General features: G+C 42.8%; 1 protein-coding gene across 1 annotated transcript in view; it reads right to left on the reverse strand.

Moving 5' to 3' along the window:
* LOC141182612 (uncharacterized) overlaps positions 1-24,761 on the reverse strand; it is a 55,714-nt gene that overhangs the window by 25,378 nt on the left and 5,575 nt on the right. Inside the window, exons 2-7 of the mRNA XM_073660771.1 lie at positions 14,844-14,992; positions 14,533-14,714; positions 14,326-14,449; positions 14,145-14,242; positions 13,856-13,946; positions 6,695-8,082 (exon numbers count right to left, since the gene is read on the reverse strand). Coding sequence (XP_073516872.1) covers positions 6,695-8,082; positions 13,856-13,946; positions 14,145-14,242; positions 14,326-14,449; positions 14,533-14,714; positions 14,844-14,992 — 2,032 coding nt within the window. The remainder of the gene's footprint in view (positions 1-6,694; positions 8,083-13,855; positions 13,947-14,144; positions 14,243-14,325; positions 14,450-14,532; positions 14,715-14,843; positions 14,993-24,761) is intronic.

Here is a 24,761-nt window from a genome sequence, read left to right on the forward strand (position 1 = left end):
TATCAACGTTTACTCCTTCCCCTGTCTCAGCTGTGATGCCTTTTCAAACATTATCAAATTTGAAACCATTAAGGGTTATTTTACCTGTGACTCCAATTTCGTAATTTACGTTGTAAATTGTCCATGTGGCCTACTTTATGTAGGCAAGACCACATAACACATAAGAGATCGTATAGCAAGCCACAAATCTACCATTCGCTGTGCTAAACATTGGTTACCACTCCCAGACCACTTCTCCAAAGCAAAACACACAGTGGCAATAGCACTCACCAGCCAAAGTTTCAAGAGAAATGCACACCAGGACACGGCCGGCCCCCTTTTGTTAGAAGGAGGTAACACAGGTGCAGAATGCTGATGAACAATTGCCCTCATCCACTCTCACTGGAGGGGCGATTGCCTAGCACTAAAACTGCACACAGATGAAACTTGCAGTAGGGTGCAATTCACACACTCGCGGCACCGTGCCTAGCCAGCATCCTATTACACGCCCCTACTATTCGACTAGGCGGGATGCTCGGCACCCTATCCGTGCATCGCAGAGTTGCGAAGCCCCAACTCACAAGGTCGCCATTACTGGCCCTGGCCGTGCCCTGGCAGATAAAAAAAAGTGCAAAAAATATCAGATGAGGTATTAGTTAATATTTTGGCCAAAATACGTAAGATCGCAACCCATCGTCAAGGGTCCTCACGGTTTTGCGAGTCCCTACTCTAACATTAAAAACAGACAGCATAGCCAGAACAATAGACAGAATTTTTAGAAAATAGTAAAAGGCAATAGTACTCACCAGCCAAAGTTTCAAGAGAAATGCTCACCAGGAGGGCGATTGCTCATCAGCATTCTGCACCTGTGTTACCTCCTTCTAACAAAAGGGGGCCGGCCACGTCCTGGTGTGCATTTCTCTTGAAACTTTGGCTGGTGAGTACCATTGCCTTTTGCTATTTTCTAAAAATGTTGTTTATTGTTCTGGCTATGCTGTCTGTTTTCAAAACACACAGTGGCCAAACTACTTTTCCAAGTGATAGAGCATGTAGCTAGACCAAGGAGGGGCGGGAATCATGTCTAATTATTGAAACAACGAGCATCATACTGGATATACACCTTACAAACGTCATCTCCCAAAGGCCTCAATAGGGAGATTGAATGGATTTACTAATACATTCATTTTTCCACAGACCCAATGAATCCTACTGTACAACAGGGTGAGTGCCCACCTAGCATAATGCAATAACCAATGTCCCACATAGTGTATATCCTCTTTCTTCTCTGATAACACCATACCCCCCTATTACTCCATCACCATCCCATCATCTTATCCTCACCCTCTGCGGCAGATGTACCTCTTCCAAAATTACTATTTCCCTATCATTGGTCTCTCCATATAATATTTGCCACTCTCCCATAATCAGTTCTGGTACTATCACCCCCATTCAGCACGTCTCAATTACTCCTGACCCCATTTACATATCATCATCTCCATTTGGCACCCCCCCATGTGTTCAGCACATTGCTATATTTCCAATATGTCACATATCTGTGCTATTATTACTTCCTATTAGCATGTCTCATGTCTGTCATCAGCTCATTGTTATATTCAGTTTTCTACTCAGTGTAATTCCCAAGCATTCACAGATGCCCCTAGCTTGCCACACTCCTAATGAAGGCTTTTACTGTTTTCCCCTGTGACATCATGCAGAGTTATCACTGCATACTAGCCTAAGAACATTGTGCGCTCTGCTTACCCTCATCACCATAACAACTGGCATCTCTCTGCAGTGTGAGAGCACCAGCACCTTGTCACTTCCGGCGCCATGCCCCCAATGATGCCACACTTCCGGTCCAGCAATCAGCCACCAAAAAAGGCCCCCAGGCCAGTGTAACACCAAAGCCTGAAGCAGCAAGGCACGGGAGCGCCCCTCTAACTACCCCCTCACTCACAGGATGCTGGATCTCCATGGCCCACTGGACCCAGGTGAAATTTATCCTCATTTAAGGTACTGACATGCTAATCAATGGATTGTCCGCTGCTAGTATGCAGAACCTGTTAGCACACTGATCTCTAAGTTGCTCCTCATTTTACTCTGACCTGTCTTTCCAGGCCTGAATAGCCCTACCTGTATATGGGACAAGTACAAGGTATTCATCTACATATAACTTCTCGCTCTCTATGTGCAGGCTGTGTGTTTCTCATGATATTCCCTTTATATTACAGTCCCTCGCCCTTGTGAATCTTCCCCCTTTGCCTTCTATTTACGTCTGACTTGTCTACAAACCAATTTATAAGTAAGGAACTTACGTATTCTCTACTGGGTTTTCTATGGTATTTTTGTAAATATGTTTGCTGTATATATTGTATAGACCCAAGTATCTACTTATCTCTCCCTCCCCCTCCCCACTCCTGTCCAACCCCCACCCCCCTCCTTCATCATACTCTGCTGTCAAACTCTGTTTGGAATTTTTTATAATTATTTTCATGTAATTCCTGTGGCCAATGTACCTGATAATTTCTGTTCTTTTTTACAGTAGCGAACAGGCCAACTAATAGGCCGAAACATCTTGTTTTGTCGCCATCCACGATTCGTTTGATACTTCTATTTCTTTATTTCTTATGTTAATAAATGAATTTTTGCATCTTCACCTCTGGAGTGTGCGATGAATTATATTTGAACTATTGGAGCCCATGCCCATTACATCAGCACCTCAGCTGTGACAGAGTGCACGCCATCATCTCCTCTCTATTATTCCATCCATAGACCATACTAAGGACTAAGGGGCACTTATTACAGGTGGAAGAATGGCTATTCTGGCAAGCGGGAAAGGGTTCTTTACAGTTAGAGCAGTCAGACTGTGGAACGCTCTACCATAAGAGGTAGTAATGGTAAACACTAACAAATTTGAAAAAAAGGGCTGGATGATTTCCTCAGTACAAATCTCATTGTAGGTTATAGATAATTTAGTGACAAAAATTTATAATTGGTGGACAAAGGGTGAACTTTATGGACCTAGGTCTTTTTCAACCTACTCTATGTAACATCCCCATGTTTCTGTAGGACGACCTCCACCCCAGGACATTCAGAACTTATCTTAGAAAATTCACCAAAATGGGGATGAAAACCATAACATAAAAACCTTCCCTGGATCCATCTTAAACCCATCAGCTGATAAAATGAAACCCATGAATGAAACTTCCTGGACAGAAAAAAAAACACATTTCTCAAGTTTAGCAAAAATTTTAGAAAAAAATATGTTTTAGGCTGCGTGCACACGATGCGTTTTTCATGCGTCTCCGCAGCAGAAACGCATCAAAAACGCATGGTAATCCGCACCCCATGGTCCCCAATGGCATTCCGCAATGTCAATGCACATGCTGTGGATTTTTCCGCAGCGTTTCTGTAGCGCTCATAAATCCGCAACATGTTCATTAATTTTGCGGAAGCGCAGCGGAATGGCCGCCATTGACTTGCATTGAGACGCATAGAATCCGTGTCTGTACATCTGTACAAGCGGATAATATGCATTTCAATGTGCGGATGGTACCCAGGTCTGGAGGAGAGAAGACTCTCATCCAGACCTGGGTACCATTGTACCTGTAAAAAAAAGAATAAAATAAAAAATAAAGTTTATATTCACCTGTCCGGCGGCCCCTGCAGCGCTTCTCCTTCCAGGACCTGAGATGACGTCGCGGTCATGTGACCGCAGGCTGTCTCGCGAGATGCCGGCAAGCCAGGAAGGAGCCAGGAAGGAGCGCGACAGCATACGCGGCAGCATCGGAGGTAAGTATAGCTTTATTTTTCTATTTTTACGGTCACTCTATATAAATCCATGCCGTTTGCATGGATTTATATAGTGTGACCTAGTTCTCAAGCACTTTCCAAGTGATGCTATCGCCTTGAAAGTGCTTGTCAGTCCATATGCGGAAACACATGCATTAACGCATGTGGATACGCATGTGAATCCGCATGTATTCTGCAGGAAAAACGCATGCACAATCTACATGCGTTTTTTCTGCCAGGGAGATGCAGAAATGCTGCAGAAATTTTCTGCTTCATTTCTGCATCGTGTGCACGCAGCCTAATTGTATCGTGTTAGCCAGTAGATAGAAAAATATTAAGATTTGAGAGCCCTCAGTGGTTGATACCTTTTAATGGCTAACTGAAAAGATGGTAAATTGCAAGCTTTCAAGACTACTCAGGTATCTTCATCACGCATACTATATCACAATCTGAAGAGTCACATATTCATACACAGCAGGGCACAGGAATAATGCAGTAGATAAGACAAGTGATATGAAGCAGAACTATCAGTATTGGAGAGGGAGAAGCAGTTGTGGCCGTAAATATTGACACAGCTCATACATAAGGAGTGTGAACGTTTTATTGTCCTGTGATTGAGGTCTGGTCCATGATTGTGATGCTCCCAAAATGGTCTGAGGAGCACATTCCTTAGTTGATGTACAAAGACATAAATACATGCGATATACATACATTCATTGCTGCTCTGAGTGTGTGAAAGACTAAGATGTAGTCTTTCCCAGATGTGGGAACGACTAAGTGAACACAGAGGGAAGAGGGAAAGGGAGCCCAGACACTAGGGAAAGGGGGAAGTGGAGATCTCCTAGTCTGGTCACCCTGTCTCAACTACCGTCACTATATTGGCTCCTCGCTAATTGCCGCACACGTGCCTCACCCTGGCTTTCCCTGGCGTATGGCTAAGGCTAGGGAAGGGAGGAGATGAGCACTAGTCGATCTCACTAAACTCTATAGACAACAAGGGTAAACAAACAGGGGGGAGATTGCTTAGCTTTAGATGAAGTCTAGACAAATGTGCACTTGGCCTCAAGCTCCAGAGATGACGCAGTACTTCTCTTGCTAAGCCTTCACAAGTAGAAATGAATATAGCCGGCACCTCCCTCTCAGACACACCAGGTATTTATACACCCAGGCCAGAGAGCCAATTAGCTAGAGGGAGGTAGCCGCTAGGTCTTAGAGACAGCCTCTCATCTAAGATGTCTGTAATGCCAAACATAGAGATCTCCTGCAACCAACTGCAGGGCGACTACCTGTCACCTCTGATACACCCGTGACAGTAGGTCAAAGATTGTCATAAGATTGTACTCCCAAATTTTTTTGTCTCTCTGAGATTTGAAGTTACATTTTAATACAAGTAATTTCATGTCCACGATGCTGTGATCAGGGATAAAAAATGTTTGGCCACAGGTAGCTCTATTCTTTTTTCTTTTATTGGGTGGCGATGAGAATTCATCCTTGTTCTAAATTTTTGCCCTGTCTTCCCTACACACAGACCCCCAGCTGGACATTTGGTACATATAATTAAGTACACTATATTAGATGTAATGCAGCTGAAAGCACCTGGGATCTTGTGGTGCTGATGCGGGTTGGGAATCTTTATCTGGTCAGTGGTCATTATAAATAGACAGGTTTTACATTTTTTCTGGCTGCAGGGAAAAGTTCCTGTAGCTGTTGGAGAGGACTGCCTAAATCACAGAAGTGGGGAGTCTGGAAATATAGATTGTTGTAATTTCCATGCAGCTCCCATTAGCACCTCCAGATTTGGATTTTAGGTGACTACGAGAGGCACGCGGTTGCTTTCTTGTTTAGTTTTGAAATCTAGAAGATGATTCCTTGATATTCTGGTGGCTCTTGCAATCTGGTTTTCAATTCTTGTTTGGTGGTAGCCCTGGTTCAAAAAGGTGTTTCTGAGGCCACCAAGGTGTTTGCCTCTGTCCATAGCGTTGGAACATATCCAATTGTATTGGATGGCCTGGCTGTAGCCAATAGAGGTTATGTGTTTTGTATGGAAACGGACCCATTTAAGGGATGTTGGACGGTCAACTGGCTTCTGGTACATGGACGTCTCTATTTCATTGTTCTGTAACTTAATGATGGCGTCCAAAAAGTTCATTTCAGTACAGAAGTAGTTGAGTGTTAAGTTGATGGTGGGATTAAATTGATTAAAGTGTTCAAGGAACTTCTTTAGCTGTTGCTCAGATTATGTCCAGATGATTAAACTATCGTCAATATAACGGTAGTAGGCCAGAGGCCTGATGTGACATGAGGACAAGAAGTCACATTCAAGCTTGGTCATGAAAATTAAGATACTGTTAAGCCATTATACTTCCTATTTCTGTATCAGTCTCCTGTAGATATATGTGGTTATCAAATTCAAAGTAATCGTGGGTGAGGATGAATTTTGTAAGTTTCACCAAAAAGGTGAAACTATCCTCTCCATCCGTTTGCCTTCTCTTCCATCAACTTTTCCTTCTTCCACAATTAGGTTTCTGGGAAATTATACTTTTTATTCCTTTTATTTTTGATTCTTCTTAGCTTGACTTCTTTGCCCTATATGAATGTGTTTTAGTTTCTCACCCAGAGTTTTTGTATCTTACTTCACACTTTCCTTTCCCCTTGTTGACAGTGTGTTGTGGCCTCCCCTCTGGTTCCTCGGGAGGTACAAGAAACCCCTCAATGGCCTATTACGGAGTTAGATCCGAGGTGGTGTTTTAAGTTGGGCAGCTAGGGTCTTTTTAGTCTATACAGAGACCAGTTGGGTGTAGTTGCGGCGTTTTCCCGTGTGGGTTCTCCGGTGGCTATCAAAATGCGCTTTCTGGTTAAAACATTTTCCACATTCTGAACATGAAAATGGCTTCTCCCCTGTGTGAGTTCTTTGATGTCTGACAAGATCTGATTTCCTTGTAAAACATTTTCCACATTCTGAACATGAAAATAGCTTCTCCCCTGTGTGAATTCTGTGGTGTATAACAACTTCTGATTCATGGTTAAAACATTTCCCACATTCTGAACATGAAAAAGGCTTCTTTCCTGTGTGAGTTCTCTGATGTTTGACAAGATTTGATTTCTTTGCAAAACATTTCCCACATTCTGAACATGAAAATGGCTTCTCCCCTGTGTGAGTTCTCTGATGTGCAATAAGATTTGATTTATTTGCAAAACATTTCTCACATTCTGAACATAAAAAAGGCTTATCCCTTATGTGAGTTCTCTGATGTTTGACAAGATTTGATTTCCTTGTAAAACATTTTCCACATTCTGAACATGAAAATGGCTTCTCCCCTGTGTGGGTCCTTTGGTGTATTACAACATCTGATTCATGGGTAAAACATTTCCCACATTCTGAACATGAAAAAGGCTTCTCCCCTGTGTGAGTTCTCTGATGTACGATAAGATGTGATTTCTCTGTAAAACGTTTCCCACATTCTGAACATGAAAATGGCTTCTCCCCTGTGTGAGTTCTCTGATGTGAGATAAGATATGATTTATTTGCAAAACATTTCCCACATTCTGAACATGAAAATGGCTTCTCCCCTGTGTGAGTTCTCTGATGCGAGATAAGATATGATTTATTTGCAAAACATTTCCCACATTCTAAACATGAAAATGGTTTCTCCCCTGTGTGAGTTCTCTGATGTTTGTTCAGATCTGATTTCCCTGTAAAACATTTTCCACATTCTGAACAGAAAAAAGGCTTCTCCCCTGTGTGAGTTCTCTGATGTACGATAATATTTGATTTCCTTGTAAAACATTTTCCACATTCTGAACAGGAAAAAGGCTTCTCCCCTGTGTGAGTTCTCAGATGTTGGGTTAGCCTTGATTTCTCTTTAAAACATTTCCGACATTCTGAACATGAAAATGGTTTCCCCCCTGTGTGACTTCTCTGGTGACTAACAAGATCTGATTTCCGGTTAAAACATTTCCCCTGCTTGAAACAAAAAAATCTATTCTCTGCTGTGTACGTTTTTTGAGGTTTAAGAAAAGACTTTTTGAGAAGACTATTTCCATATTCTGAACGTGAAAATGGCTTTGTTGCTTTAGGTGCAGTTTGTTTCTTAATGCCTCTTTTGTGACTATGATTTTCCTTAGTAGTCAGTAATGAATCAGAAGACAGGACCTGTTTTAAAGAATCAGATGACAGATCTTTGCTGTGAAGGGATGATGGTAAATCTGGAGTAATGGCATTCACTTCAATTGTATCCTGTGGTATCTCAAGATCATCGGATTTAAAAATTGAAGATGTCAGCTGTCCCTCTGATCTCCTGGCACAGTCATCTGCCAAGAATAAAACCAATTATTATTTTTGAATAAAATATCCTTGAGTTTTATATTTTTGAGCATTTCTACTTAAAGTGTCTGTAGAAATGGCAAGTTATGTAAAAACATTGAAAGATTTACCAAGACAATGACAGTTCACAGTCTAATAGAAAACCCCATAGGATTAACCAGTACAGCGTGGTGTCCAACTGTTTGCTCATTCTGGATCCCAAATATGGAATAAAAAGCCACCAAATGATGTTATGTAGGTGAAAATAATACCAATAAAAACTTCCACTCATCTTACAATAAACAAGTCCCCACTCAGGTCTATCATCTGTCAGTGGAAAAACAGAAGTTTCCACATTATTAGGGTCTCAAAGGCTCTTGAAAAGCAACATGGCTTCCATAAACCAATCCAGCAATATCCACTCTCCCAAAGTCAAATCTCCCCCTCACTTCTGAGCCTTGCAGTGCGCCCAAACCACATTTAGCATCCATGTATTTGGCATTACTATAATGAGAAGAACTCACTTAATTTACGGTGTGTGTCCCCTGGAGCACAATCTGGGCACTATGTGTTGGGCAATAAAATAGTATATTTGCAATTTTCACGCTCCAACATCCACTGCGTGCTAATTTCCGGAAAGTGGTTTTGCAGTCAAAATAGTCACTACTCCTATAGATTAATTCACTGAGGGTTATAATATTCAAAATTGAGTCACTTTATGAGAATTTCTACTGCTCTGGTTTTCTGCCATTTTGTCATATTAGGGCTTCTACAAATGGTGTGACCCATCTCCTCTGAGATCCGCTGCTGCGACGTCTGCTTCTTTCACCATACCTGTCCTCATTCATTCTGCAGAGAATCTGACTTTAAGGTGTATGTAATCAAATGCCCATGTTGTCTACTATTCGTAGGGGAAACTACTCAACACATCAGGGACCATATTGCCAGCCATAAATCCACGATTCATTGCGGCAAAACCTTGTTACCACTATCCCATCATTTCTCCAGCGCCAGGCATGCAGTATCACAACTCAGGTTCCAGGTGATCGAACAAGTACCCAGACGAGGTGGTAACCATATTAAACTCCTTAAACAACGGGAGTGGTTCTGGATACACACCCTCCAGACACTGACAGAGGGTCTCAACCATGAAATAGATTGGCTAACCTGATCATCTTTTTTTCAGACACACTAGATCAGCTCTACAACCTCTCCTATTCCTCCTCTCCAGGTGAGTTCCAGAAACCCCCTTCCCGTCTCCCCTGGCTTCCCCCTCCTATCTCCGTCTCCACCCCTTCCCCTCACCCTCTTACACACAGCTCCCATATATCATTCTAGCAAACCTAATTACATACAAGGGGCATGGCCTCACACTATTTAGTTTCATACAGGACTCCATACATTCCTTACACCCCCCTCCATTATTCCTTTCATCCACAGCACCAATTGACCAAACCAGCACAATTTTATTCCCCCACCCAGATCAACCTCACTTTTGCCCCTCATCGATACACCATGATGACAACATAACAGAACTGAGTATGTATAATAATTCACTAGCGCAGGAATAAGGCTGGAGATATACTAATGAGATACTAAAAAATTTGTATATTTTATCGGTTTAAAATGGATTACACCACGAACGTGCCATAATAAGCACTTTTCTCTCCAAGTCATCCCTGGACTGTTTCCAGAGGTAATTGATTTAATTAAAAGTTACAATTCCTAATAAAATTATATGTTCTTTATTCTAACCTATGTTACCTTACCTATATTGTTTCTTTGATTCTCCAAGTCACCGGACCAAAAAGACCACTTGGACAATAGTAACTCGCTTCCTAAAAAGCTATTTACCAACATCCTCTTTTTCTTCCCGGTAGGTGTGGTACCACCAAACCCTTACCTGTAGACATGATTTTGGAATTAACTAATTTTCAATATTTTAGCTTTCTCTACCACCGAGAAAATACACCAACACAGAGGACCACTAACCATCCTTCCTTCCTCACCAGCAGGTAAGATCGGTTACTCCTCAATCAGACCTGCTATCTTCACACCACATTCTAAACCATTTGTCTTCTAATTAGGAAAGAAACTACTAAACCTCAACCGGACAAATTATCTGAAATACAGGAGGAAAATTACTATCCCACCACTCTTCCCTCCTTTTTTAGACCGTATCTCCGACAGGCTATATTTTATCCTATTTATACCCCTGATTTTACTTTTGTAATGTATTTTAAACCAATACTAATACATTTGTATATTTTATCTCATTAGTATATCTCCAGTCTTATTCCAGCGCTAGTGAATTATTATACATACTTTGTACATTCATTTTCCCCAACAGTGTGAGGATACTGTCCCACTTGCTGCAGGAATAATAGGCCTACCTGCCAGCGCTACTCCTCTCTAAAAAAAATTAACATAACAGAACTATCGCATACAGCCTAAAGCGCATGCGCAGGCTTCACCAGACGCCATGGATATGCTACACATGTGACACAGCCATACAGGAGGACAGGTCCGCCCCAACAGACCCACTCTCCCTGCCACATCACCTGCCTGTGACGCAACTTCCAGGGGGGGGGTCGAGTTTGAGCGCATGCACTTACGGTCTGGCGGTAATCGCGGAAACATACATAAACCCCCAACCGCAGCTAGAGACAGATGCACAAGATGAAGGTGCGGCGGGAGCGCCTGTTCACAGCTCCATTAAAGGTACCCACCCAGCACATTTTGAGCAGTCAGGCAAGCCACCTGGCCACATGCCTCTATACTGATCTGTTTGGGGACCTGTACTCCCTATATGTCTCTGCCCTGTTACTTAATAAGCTTTATTACTTACCTGAGTGGGGACCTATATTCCTCATATGTCTCTGCCCCGTACCTAACATAACTTTATACTCATCTATTTGGTGACCTATTTTCCTTATGTCTCTGCCCTGATACCTAACTTCTTTACCACCTAAGCTCTATCATTCTTCTCCTTGGCCATCCTCCGGCTCCTTTGCTCCTCCACTTAATCATTAATCTTTTTGCTTCCATTGTCCCATATTTTTACCAATGACTTACCATGTGGCCAGAATATCAGCAATACTTACCTGCAGGACGGATGTCCTAGAAGCCGCTGAAGATTGTCACACAATTACAAGTACATTCATGATGAGCATAGGAAAGGCTCATGTATATAATTTCAGTATATATGTAAATATGTACAGTACAGACCAAAAGTTTGGACACACCTTCTCATTTTAAGATTTTTCTGTATTTTCATGACTATGAAAAGTGTACATTCACACTGAAGGCATCAAAACTATGAATTAACACATGTGGAATTATATACTTAACAAAAAAAGTGTGAAACAACTGAAAATATGTCTTATATTCTAGGTTCTTCAAAGTAGCCACCTTTTGCTTTGATGACAGCTTTGCACACTCTTGGCATTCTCTTGATGAGCTTCAAGAGGTAGTTACCAGAAATGGTCTTCACTTCACAGGTGTGCCCTGTCAGGTAAAACCAGATTTACCCCGTTTTAGCTGTCAGCTCTGTCAAGACTGCTGACATAGTTGAAATTGTCTCTCACGCTGATCATACCCACACACGTGTTGACAGCATGGGAGAGGCCGATAGTGGCACATGCTAGCCGCATCTGATATCTAAAATCGGCAGAAAGCACAACCAGGAGATCGTGACTTAGTGGGATCGCTTGCTTCTCCTGCTGACCGTCAATTCTTGTGCGGACAGCGTGTGAGAGACAGTCAGTGGCATAGCTGAGCTGCTTGTGCTCTTAAGCTGGCTAAGTCTGTTATATTGCCGGAGTTATTTCACTGCTGACAGCACTACTGGAGATGCGAGTGGAATTATTAAGGATCCATTACACAGATTGTGTGACAGGTGCAATAGTGTGCCCTGATAACCTCTGTACAAGGGCTCATTACACTTATATCTATCAGACCGGCCACACTTTTGAAGTCACTTTATAATATGGGGAGTGTATCCAACGGGCTAGGAGAATTTTTTACTATTGAATTCACACTGGCAAATTGAGCCTTTATTTAATAAATTCTCTCCTGGCTGAGGATACTATCATAATTCAGCACACCCTTGATATAATCTATGGCATTCATTTTATAAGCATAAACCCAGCCATCAATTCTAAGGGACATTGGCTAGGGGCTTATTTTATTAATAATTTGATTCACCGTCTGACTCTATCAGTAATTTAGTGGATCATGACTCCATTTATATAATCATGATCCATGATACATCCCTAATGGAATGTATGATTTACCAGGTTTTAATATTATTATTTAACAAAGAATTTCACTTTTACTCACACCCTTTTCCCTTTCCTAATTGTTTACTTGTAATATGGAGGTGTTCACCTTTGTGAGCACTGTCTGATGAGATCAGACAATACTTTGACTATAGAATTGCAGCCTTGCAGAACTGGGGTCCTGGGTTCAAATCCCACGAATGACAAAAAATGAGTTTGTATGTTCTCCCTGTGTTTGCGTGGGTTTCCTCCAGGTTGTCCGGTTTCCTCCCACACTCCAAAGACATCCTGATAGGGAATTTAGATTGTCAGCCCCAATGAGAACAGTGCCAATAAGGTCTGTAAAGCGCTGTGGAATTAATGACGGTATATAAGCGAGTAAAATAAATAAATAAGCTGGAAAATAATTAGTAAGGTCCATTTGTTTCCTATTATCCTTTGTGAAGAATTCCAAAGTTATCACCACATAAAGTGACACACGTCAGATTTGAAAAATAGGGCCTGATTAGGAACACAAAACTGGCTGCGGAGTGAGAAGGAACCTGTGAAAAAAAAAAAATTCTATGTTACATCCCCAACAACAACCTATGTATAAGGGGAGAACTCCAACACTAAAATGGAGTTGCACTCATTTATGGTGGAGCCATTGGAGCTACTATGAGTCCTAACCAGAAGAGTAGAGAAAGTATTAGTGCCCCCATTTCAGGAGAGATTGTGCAGGAATCTGAACTCCTTAGGATGACAACATAATGGAATTTATGACGTGGAGTGAATCCATGAAACCAGGGCTGGAGCCAACACATCTCCTGCAGGCGGGAATAAATGTATATTACAGCCATCAGCCATGCACAGCTTAGAGATATATCATGGCACAGGTGTAATTTTTTTTATGTAGTTTATCACAATCCTGTATGAAGTTAGTTGGTTTTAAAATAAAGTGTAAAGTCAGGATAAAGGGAAACTCTGCTGTTATTGTACAGAAATTCACACTTGGCCTCACTGCACATTTAATGTTGTCGATCATAAAAGTGAAGTTTGGCCAGAGAGACTGGACCTGGTCTTGTAGGAACCATATGAGAACATTCAGCGGCACAGAAGGGAGAGAAGGTAGATTCATCCAATAAGATATCAGGGATCTAGGAAGGAACAGCATCATTACCCTCCACTTTCTCTTACAGGCCCATCAGAATATTTTTCTTCAAGTGATTTTCTAACTTGTCAGCACTTTCTACGTACGCTGTCATCTGGGCAGGTAACGGTCAGCATCTTCTAATTCCAGGGGGTAGGTGGATCTTTCAGATTGTAAGTTCCATAGAAAAGAGCTTTCACAATTTCCCCAAGTAATTAGAACATTTTTCATATGGAGGCGAATGTTATGCTCTAGTGGCAAAATGGCGATCACACGATTGTGATATGGCCAGACTACATCACCGATAAAGCAGCCATAGCTGGTGACAGACAAGAATCTGTCACTTCTCTGCATTTAGTGGTCACTACTCACCTGTGTAGTCATATGTAGGAATCTCCTCTTTACACCGCTCATCACCCCATACATATGTCTCTGTAGTATTAATATGGGTCAGATCTTCACCCTGAAACAAATATTGTAAAAGTCACAAACAGATGGAGAAGTCCCATCTATGATCAGCTCTAATCCTGTCATCTCCACGGTCCTCATTACACAAATATAAAACATATAATACTGGTGGATAAAACAAGACTGAACACAAGACCTTCACAGCCGTCTTCACATCATAGGGGAGATCTCATGACACCTTCTCGCCATCTACCTGATGATCCTGAGGAACATTAGGATCTTCTTGTTTACAGTCCTGTGGAAGAAGAGGACGGGGACATCTCTCTGGTGTTGTCCTCTTACTGGATAGATCTGGAGGAAACACATACAGGGACTGAATTCATTCTTTACATACAGATAATTATAGGCCGTGTGTATTTAGTCCTGTCTATTACCTGGTGATGTGAGGGACTGGGGAACCTCCATCATGACGCCCTTGTACAGATCTTTGTGTCCTTCTAAATACTCCCACTCCTCCTTGGAGAAATAGACAGCGACATCCTGACACCTTATAGGAACCTGACACATACAATGATACCGTCATCACCCCAATCCCTTAATAGTGTTACTGTATAATGTCCCAGCATTCCCAGCAGTGTCACCTCTCCAGTCAGCAGCTCAATCATCTTATAGGTGAGTTCTACGATCTTCTGGTCATTGATGTCCTCATGTATCAGGGGGTGAGGTGGAGGCCCTGTGATTGGGCTCAGGGGTCTTCCCCATCCCTCAGACACAGGGTCCTGACAGCGCTCACTAGAGGTCTTCTTCACTACTGTGTAATCTTGGTTATGGAGAGACACATTAATAAATCTCACTATAGACATTTCCAGAGTCCTCACCTCTCCAGTTCTGTCCATCTGTTATTCCCATAGATAAGAATGATGTAATGAGACGTCATCAGAATCTCTCACCTCTCCAGTAAGCCGGAAGATGATCTCTAGGGTGAGGTGTAATATCCTCTCCGCCATCTTGTCTCTGTCCATATCCATCCTTGATGGGTGATTCACAAAAATTCTGTCAATATAGAAGATGTCCACTGAGAGGATCTGATATTGTAGTGACCTAAATAGGAAGACAATGAGACGATGGAACATCATAAAGAATTCCGTGTAATAATACAATTACTGGACACAATAAGGGAAATATATCAGGAGATAGAAGGTGCAGATGTTGTATTCTCTAGTCTTGTATGGATTTGAACACAAGTTGAATTGCAGAAAAAGACATCTCCTCCATGCTCCCAATCACTGGTTAATTTGACCACTGCTTAGCCAACTGATTAGCTGTAGAAATCTGAAGTACACAGGAAATACAGAGACTGGTGGGGGACCCAAGCAGCAATGGTATTCTTATTAGTTTACAACATTCTGCTTTTACCCTGTCATGTACTAATGAAACCTATATATTTTAGGCCACAGACAACAAGCAGTTTCTTCCTTGGAGTCTGTAGCTGAATACGTTTCTCATGGACTCATCTTCCATAACGCTAATTATCGTCTCATTTACTGACACTGGAATCGGCATTAGCAATACTGCAGGAGATATTCATTACACGTGACATGAGAAATAACTACTTCATGATGAGGACGACATCTTCTACTATAACTCCAGAAACATATTTGGCCAGAGTCCTTCACTGACTACATCACCACTAGTCATCTATATGAAAGTTTTCCATCTTTCCCCGGCTGTAATCTTTTTATCAAATTAGATCTCATGTATAAAAGTTTGCTTGTAAGAACACCAACACAGGAGTGATTTGAAGCTAATGTCTCCATGTACGGTGTTTTTTTTTTCTGGATATGTCATAGAAAATATTAAAAATCTCTGAAGTTAATCGCCTCCCTCCTTCCCTCTGTCATTTGCAATCTGATCAGACACTCTTAGGTGGAGGATTGTACAAATTACACTGGTCAACAAATTGTAACTTTTTTTCTGTTTCCTGTTTTAAAATATGTTGTCTATGTATTTTGAGGAGCTGATTTCAGAAATGTAAATCAGAATTTCTGTAGCATGTACCATTCCCGAGATAGTTTAAGTTTATGATTATAATGATAAGGACAGTGCATAATAAATTGGCACTTATATTAAACTTTTTATTTCAGAAGCGTATTTTTTGTAGAAATAACCAATAAAAATTCATAATATGGACTCTCTTTATTATAATATACAGCACTAAGTCCTGTCCAATCATGCATTGCATTAGTTGTGCACTCTCAGGCACGACCAGACACAACTGTTAGACTTTGGTAGCATTATATAATAGCAGCAGTAACGACGCTGTAATCTTCATGAGTTTCTTCTGTTTTGAGAAAATTTCATAAAGGAGCAAAACTGTTTAATAAGTAAGGAGTTGTAGAATGTCGTGTCAATGTCGCAATAGTAGTGATCTCTTTTGTTATACATGTGGAGATTATACCCTTAAAGCCCAGAAAAGGAGTATAACTGCAGTTGTTAAGAAGGCATAGGAGTTATATTTTGGATGCTAAATTGGTGACCAAGACAGAGCAAGGGCTACTCATATATGCTGCTCATCTTGCGCTACGAGTTTGAGGTCTTGGCTGAAGGGTGTGCGACCATAGATGCCGTTTGTCATTCCAATGATCGGGAGGGAGCAGAAGGACCATATAACCGATTGTTACTTCTGCATGACGAATGTATCCGGCTTTTCCTCCTAAGAACAGGAGGTCTATTGAATATCCCAACCTTGCTTCTGCAATTTGACCAGTGGCGCACGATGAAAGTCTGCCAGTTCCAAAACCACCGCCGGTGTGGAGAATAGAAGAGGGCGATGAAATGATGGTTGATTCATTAGAGATGGAACCTGCTGCTGATTCAGATTTCGAACCATCAATATCAACTGCTCCACGTTTAATATCTCAAGCAAGACTCAACGATCTGGTCAGAGATTTGGGTTTATCAAAGAGTCAGGCAGAACTACTTGGATCAAGGTTGCAAGGGTGGCATCTGTTGCAGCCAGGTACAGAAATTTCAGTATTTTGCAGTCATCATGAAGATTTAACCAAATATTTCAGTCAACCTGACTGTCTCACTTTTTGCAGTGATATTACTGGATTGTTTTCTGTCCTTGGAGTTGACCATGACCCAAGGGAATGGCGACTGTTCATTGATTCATTGGCCTTAAGTTTGAAGGCTGTCTTGCTACACAATGGCAATGTCTACTCTTCGATACCTATCGGACATGTCGATCAGTATGAAGGAGACCTATGAGAATATGCAGATGCACATTCAATACTCAAGGTACAAATGGAATATATGTGGTGATCTCAAGGTAGTTGCAATTTTATTAGGTTTTTCAGATGGGATACACTAAGTACTGTTGTTTCCTTTGGGAATGGGACAGTCGCGCAAGAGACTCGCATTATATCAGGAAGGACTGGCCACTACGCAATAAATTTATTCCAGGGCAGAAGAATGTTAAACACGAACCATTGGTAGATGAAAAGATGATATTCTTTCCACCTTTGCACATCAAACTGGGATTAATGAAGAACTTTGTCAAAGCAATGAACAAGGAAACTGAAGTCTTTGCTTACTTGCGACAGAAGTTTCCATGCATCAGTGATGCCAAGATAAAAGAGGGTGTTTTCATTGGCCCACAAATCCGAGAGCTAGTAAATGATAGTAAGGCTAAGTGCCCACGATGCATAAATGCTGCATATTTTTTCCACATCTCCCTGGCAGGAAAAAAGCATGCGTTTTTTACATGCGTTTTTCCTGCCAGGTAGAAGAATTTGTCAAGCGTTTTTGCATGCATTTCCGCATGCGGGTTATCAAGCTCTTTTCCAAGCGATTTTAGCATCACTTGGAAAGTGCTTGACAACTTGATCACGCTATATAAATCCATGCAACCGGCATGGATTTATATAGTGTGACCAAGTAATAGTAAAAAAAAAAAAAAAAAAGAATAAGAATGGTAAAAAATAAAAAATAAAGATTATACTTACCTTCCGATGGCCCCCGGTCTCCTCAGTGATGCGACCGGTGTGTTGGGTGGCTCGCGATGGTCTAAAAGGACCTTCCATGAGCCGCCCAACACACCGGACACATCGCTGAGGAGACCGGGGGCCACCGGAAGGCAAGTATAATCTTTATTTTTTATTTTAAATTCTTTTTTACACAGGTACTATGGTACCCGGGTCTGCTTGAAAAACGCATAGTGGGCATGCAGCCTTTCTTTGATGGTCTTCTGCATGGTGCAGAACATGTAGCATGGTCGGCCTTCAAGAATGTCGTTTTCAACTTTCTAGGCAACTACAAGGTGCCAAACTATGCTGAACAGTTTGAAAGTTTTCGTCAGGCTTACAAGTCAATGAAGTGCAACATATCACTTAAAATACATTTCCTTCATTCACACATTGACTTTTTCCCAACAAACCTAGGCACTGTAAGTGATGAACATGGTGAAAGGTTTCATCAAGACATTTCCCAGATGGAAAAAAGGTACCAGGGGAGGTGGAGGCCCTCGATGCTGGGTGACTATTGTTGGAATCTTGCCTGTGAATTATCGGACAGTGATTATAAAGAAAATCAATGGCAAAACATTTCTAAACTTGATCGCTGTTGCTGACTTTTGAATTCGGAATATCACATGCCACCACGAATTTGACAGTATTCAATGCATACATAATTGCATTTTTCTCAAAAATCTTAAGTGATAGAGCAATTCTGAAGTTATTTCTCAGCATGACAATTCCGATAAGATTCACCCAATTTCATGCCGGAAACAAAAGCCTTGTTGAACAGTGTTACCTATAGTGTGAAGTGAACCAGCCTAATCAACATGCAGGCCGTCCCTTGTGAAGTAAGAGGATTAAAGTAGACACCTCACAAGGTTTTCCAGTAAGACAAACAGCTGACAGTCTCCAAGACTTAGACAAGAAACTAATACCAGTAGGAAATTGAATGTGGCCGAACAGTGAATCAGCTTAATTAACATGCAAGAGCTTCTTGTAGGGAAAAGACTATGAGGATGTGTATTGTGCATAGACAAAGAGTGCAGATTAACCTATCTGTTCAGACAGGAAAAGGTCTATCAAGGATAAAAGGGATATCTCACACTCTTTAGAAATAGCCATGGTCACCCAGCATACACATTCCTTTCATCAGCACAGCTTCAGCAGTCAGGATGTCTCCGAATGAAAATATAGAATATTGGAATATACATAAATCCAATATTAATGAGAAATACATTTCCAGCACATGGGCTAGCCAGAGAAAAGGATACATATTTTCTCATAACTGTACCCCCTCTGCCAATGAGCCATAAATGCACAGTGGCCACATAACTGACAACAGCTATGCCATTTTTGGTCTCTAAGTAAAAATAAAATCCTTATGGAAAATATGGTGTCAATCTACAACTTCTGCGATCATCCAGAGAGGCGTTATCACATAAGTTGGGGATTCCATAAAATCATGAAGTGCTGAGACCAGCCCACAACCTGGCCCATGTATGAGAGATACACATCATGTATGCAGGAAACCCCGTTCACAAAATGGCCATTTGAAGTGCTCTCCTTCAGCTAAACTGAATCGTCTCTGCGATCGGTGTAGTAAGTTCTCTTGTTAATCCCTTTTATTTTCTGTAACCTTATATGCTGTAGGTACTGTGGGAGTATTTTATCTAGAGGCTTAATGACCGCGGTCACTGCTACGACCGGGCCTAGCCAATGCTAGCCCCTGTTTCAGCTAGATGTGTGTCCTCGGACACACATTCATACCAACATAGTAATGTAGGTTGAATAAAGACCTAGGTGCATCCAGTTCAACCTTCCTTATCTTTTTATACATCCTACAGTCTTGTTTGCTTTTGCGGCTGCTGCTTGACATTAAGTACTGCTGCTCAGCTTACTTGTACCCAGAATACCCAAGGCCTTCTCCTGTTCTGTAGTCCCAAGTATACTCCCATATAATGTATATGCAGCAATAGAATTACTCCGACCTAGTTGCATTACTCTACATTAAACCTCATCCGCCAAGTGTTTGGCCATTCAGTCATCTTATCCAGATCGTTCTGCAATATCATAATGTCAAGATCAGATTTTAATATTCTACATAGTTTGATGTCGTCAGCAAAAACTGACACTTTACTCTCAATCCCATCCCCAAGGTCATTAATAAAGAGGTTAAAAAGAATCGGTCCTCGTTCAGATCCCTGCGGCACCCCACTGCTGACTATATCCTAAAATGTAGTATATCCCTCCATGTTTGTCACACAGTCATGGCTTTCATCCAGCTAGGTTTCCGTAATACCCACCACATCGTATTCTGTGACCGATATAAGAGTCTCCAGTTCATTCATTTTGTTTGCGAGACTTCTTGCATTTGCCAGCAGATATTTAATATTATTAGCACATTTATTACACTTACTCAGCTCCCTACTTTCCTTGCATATCCCAGCCCCTCCTAGATCCTCATTGACCCCTACTACCTCACTCCTATCTTGTCAGTGTGCCACAATACACGCTGCCGACCAATCAGAGGCCATCAGATGAAGTCAGCGTACACGTGACTAGAGGCGCATGGAAGTGACATCATGCGCTCCCGTCGCTTGCACGCTGAAGCCAGCTGCCAGCTCCATAAAAATATGCAGCGCGACAGAGTGAAGGTGAGTATAATGTGTTGTTTTTTTTTTTAAATTAGTGAGTACATGGTACCCTAGGCCATAGTACTACATGCACGACTGTGGGCTGTGCATTACGCTACATGGACGACTGTGGGCTGTGCATTACGCTACATGGACGACTGTGGGCTGTGCATTACGCTACATGGACGACTGTGGGCTGTGCATTACGCTACATGGACGACTGTGGGCTGTGCATTACGCTACATGGACGACTGTGGGCTGTGCATTACGCTACATGGACGACTGTGGGCTGTGCATTACGCTACATGGACGACTGTGGGCTGTGCATTACGCTACATGCACGACTGTGGGCTGTGCATTACGCTACATGCACGACTGTGGGCTGTGCATTACGCTACATGCACGACTGTGGGCTGTGCATTACGCTACATGCACGACTGTGGGCTGTGCATTACGCTACATGCACGACTGTGGGCTGTGCATTACGCTACATGCACGACTGTGGGCTGTGCATTACGCTACATGCACGACTGTGGGCTGTGCATTACGCTACATGCACGACTGTGGGCTGTGCATTACGCTACATGCACGACTGTGGGCTGTGCATTACGCTACATGCACGACTATGGGCTGTGCATTACGCTACATGCACGACTATGGGCTGTGCATTACGCTACATGCACGACTATGGGCTGTGCATTACGCTACATGCACGACTATGGGCTGTGCATTACGCTACATGCACGACTATGGGCTGTGCATTACGCTACATGCACGACTATGGGCTGTGCATTACGCTACATGCACGACTATGGGCTGTGCATTACGCTACATGCACGACTATGGGCTGTGCATTACGCTACATGCACGACTATGGGCTGTGCATTACGCTACATGCACGACTATGGGCTGTGCATTACGCTACATGCACGACTATGGGCTGTGCATTACGCTACATGCACGACTATGGGCTGTGCATTACGCTACATGCACGACTATGGGCTGTGCATTACGCTACATGCACGACTATGGGCTGTGCATTACGCTACATGCACGACTATGGGCTGTGCATTACGCTACATGCACGACTATGGGCTGTGCATTACGCTACATGCACGACTATGGGCTGTGCATTACGCTACATGCACGACTATGGGCTGTGCATTACGCTACATGCACGACTATGGGCTGTGCATTACGCTACATGCACGACTATGGGCTGTGCATTACGCTACATGCACGACTATGGGCTGTGCATTACGCTACATGCACGACTATGGGCTGTGCATTACGCTACATGCACGACTATGGGCTGTGCATTACGCTACATGGAGGACTATGGGCTGTGCATTACGCTACATGGAGGACTATGGGCTGTGCATTACGCTACATGGAGGACTATGGGCTGTGCATTACGCTATATGGAGGACTATGGGCTGTGCATTACGCTATATGGAGGACTATGGGCTGTGCATTATACTATATGGAGGACTATGGGCTGTGCATTATACTATATGGAGGACTATGGGCTGTGCATTATACTATATGGAAGACTATGGGCTGTGCATTATACTATATGGAAGACTATGGGCTGTGCATTATACTATATGGAGTACTATGGGGAGTGTATTATACTATGTGGAGTACTATGGACTGTGCATTATACTATGTGGAGTACTATGGGCTGTGCATTATACTATATGGAGGACTATGGGGAGTGTATTATACTATATTGAGGACTATGGGCTGTGCATTATACTATATGGAGGACTGTGGGCTGTGCATTATACTATATGGAAGACTATGGGCTGTGCATTATACTATATGGAAGACTATGGGCTGTGCATTATACTTCTGCTATGGGGTCCCATGACTTCTAAGTTCGTACCTGGTAAGTATAAGGCTAAGTGCCCAAGATGCAGAAATGCTGCATATTTTTTCCGTTTCTCCCTGGCAGGAAAAAGGCGTGCTGTTTTTACATGCATTTTTCCCGCCAGGTAGAAGAGTTTGTCAAGCGTTCTTCACATGCATTTCTGCATGCAGGTTATCAAGCACTTTTCCAAGCGATTTTAGCATCACTTGGAAAGTGCTTGACAACTTGTTCACACTATATAAATCCATGCAACCGGCATGGATAGTAGTGTGACCAAGTTAGTTAAAAAAAAAAAAAGAATAAGAATGGTAAAAAATAAAAAAAGATGATATTTTCCTTCCGATGTACTCCGGTGTTTCGTCTGCTCCGTCCGGTGTCTTGGGCGGCTCGCGGTGGTGTGAAGGACCTGCGATGACGTCATTGAGTGACAGGTCACATGACTCAATAACGTCATGGCAGGTCCTTCACAACAACGCGACCCATACAGCAGACCAGACGGAGGGGAGAAAACACCGGGAGGACATCGGAAGGTAAGTAGAATCTTTTTTTTTTATTTTAAAATCCTTTTTTTTAACAGGTTCTATGGTTCTATGGTCTCCTCTCCTCCAGACCTGGGTACCATCCGCACATTGAACCGTGTGATATCCGCATGTGCAGATGGAGTGATGCGGATGTCACGCGGTCCAATGCAAGTCAATGGCGGCGATTACGGCACATAGCCTTATAGAACATTTTTTTACTATACATTAAACGGGGGATATAAATACCACGATAGGGGACATATCAGGATGAAGTGGGAGGGGAGGGTCAGTCGAAATCTTTGCACCGGGGCCAATCAGACCCTAGTTACGCCACTGATTATACTGTGTGGGGGGGATTATGGCACTGTGAGAACATTATACTGTGTGAGGGCATCATACATACTCCATAAGGGGCATAATGGGGGCATTACACTGTGTGGGGGCATCATACATCCTGCATAAGGGGCAAAATGGGGGCATTACACTGTGGGGCATCATACATGCTGTATAAGGGGCATAATGGGGGCATTACACTGTGGGAGGCATCATACATCCTGCATAAGGGGCATAATGAGGGCATTACACTGTGTGTGGGGGCATCATACATCCTGCATAAGGGGCATAATGAGGGCATTACACTGTGGGAGGCATCATACATCCTGCATAAGGGGCATAATGGGGGCATTACACTGTGGGGGGGCATCATACATACTGTATAAGGGGCATAATGGGGGCATTACACTGTGTGGGGGCATCATACATACTCCATAAGGAGCATAATGGGGGCATTACACTGTGTGGGCGCATCATACATACTGCATAAGGGGCATAATGGGGGCATTACACTGTGGGGCATCATACATCCTGTATAAGGGGCATAATAGGGGCATTACACTGTGGGAGGCATCATACATCCTGCATAAGGGGCATAATGGGGGCATTACAATGTGTGGGGGCATCATACATCCTGCATAAGGGGCAAAATGGGGGCATTACACTGTGTCGGGGCATCATACATCCTGCATAAGGGGCATAATGGGGGCTTTACACTGTGTGGGGGCATCATACATACTGCATAAGTGGCATAATGGGGGCATTACACTGTGTGGGGGCATCATACATAATGCATAAGGGGCATAATGGGGGCATTACACTGTGGGGGGCATCATACATCCTGCATAAGGGGCATAATGGGGGCATTACACTGTGTGGGGGCATCATACATCCTGCATAAGGGGCATAATGGGGGCATTACACTGTGTGGGGCATCATACATCCTGCATAAGGGGCATAATGGGAGCTTTACACTGTGTGGGGGCATCATACATCCTGCATAAGGGGCATAATGGGGACATTACACTGTGTGTGGGCATCATACATCCTGCATAAGGGGCATAATGGGGGCATTACAATGTGTGGGGGCATCATACATCCTGCATAAGGGGCATAATGGGGGCATTACACTGTGGGGTATCATACATACTGCATAAGGGGCATAATGGGGGCATCATACATAATGCATAAGGGGCATAATTGGGGCATCATACATCCTGCATAAGGGGCATAATGGGGACATTACACTGTGGGGGGGGCATCATACATACTGCATAAGGGGCATAATGGGGGCATCATACATACTGCATAAGGGGCATAATGGGGGCATTACACTGTGTGGGGGCATCATACATCCTGCATAAGGGGCATAATGGGGACATTACACTGTGGGGGGGGGTATCATACATACTGCATAAGGGGCATAATGGGGGCATTACACTGTGTGGGGGCATCATACATACTGCATAAGGGGCATAATGGGGGCATTACACT

The sequence above is a fragment of the Phyllobates terribilis genome, unplaced genomic scaffold, assembly GCF_046119375.1.
Source record: "Phyllobates terribilis strain yellow unplaced genomic scaffold, ASM4611937v1 Scaffold_35__1_contigs__length_13245226, whole genome shotgun sequence".
Taxonomy (NCBI): Eukaryota; Metazoa; Chordata; class Amphibia; order Anura; family Dendrobatidae; genus Phyllobates; species Phyllobates terribilis.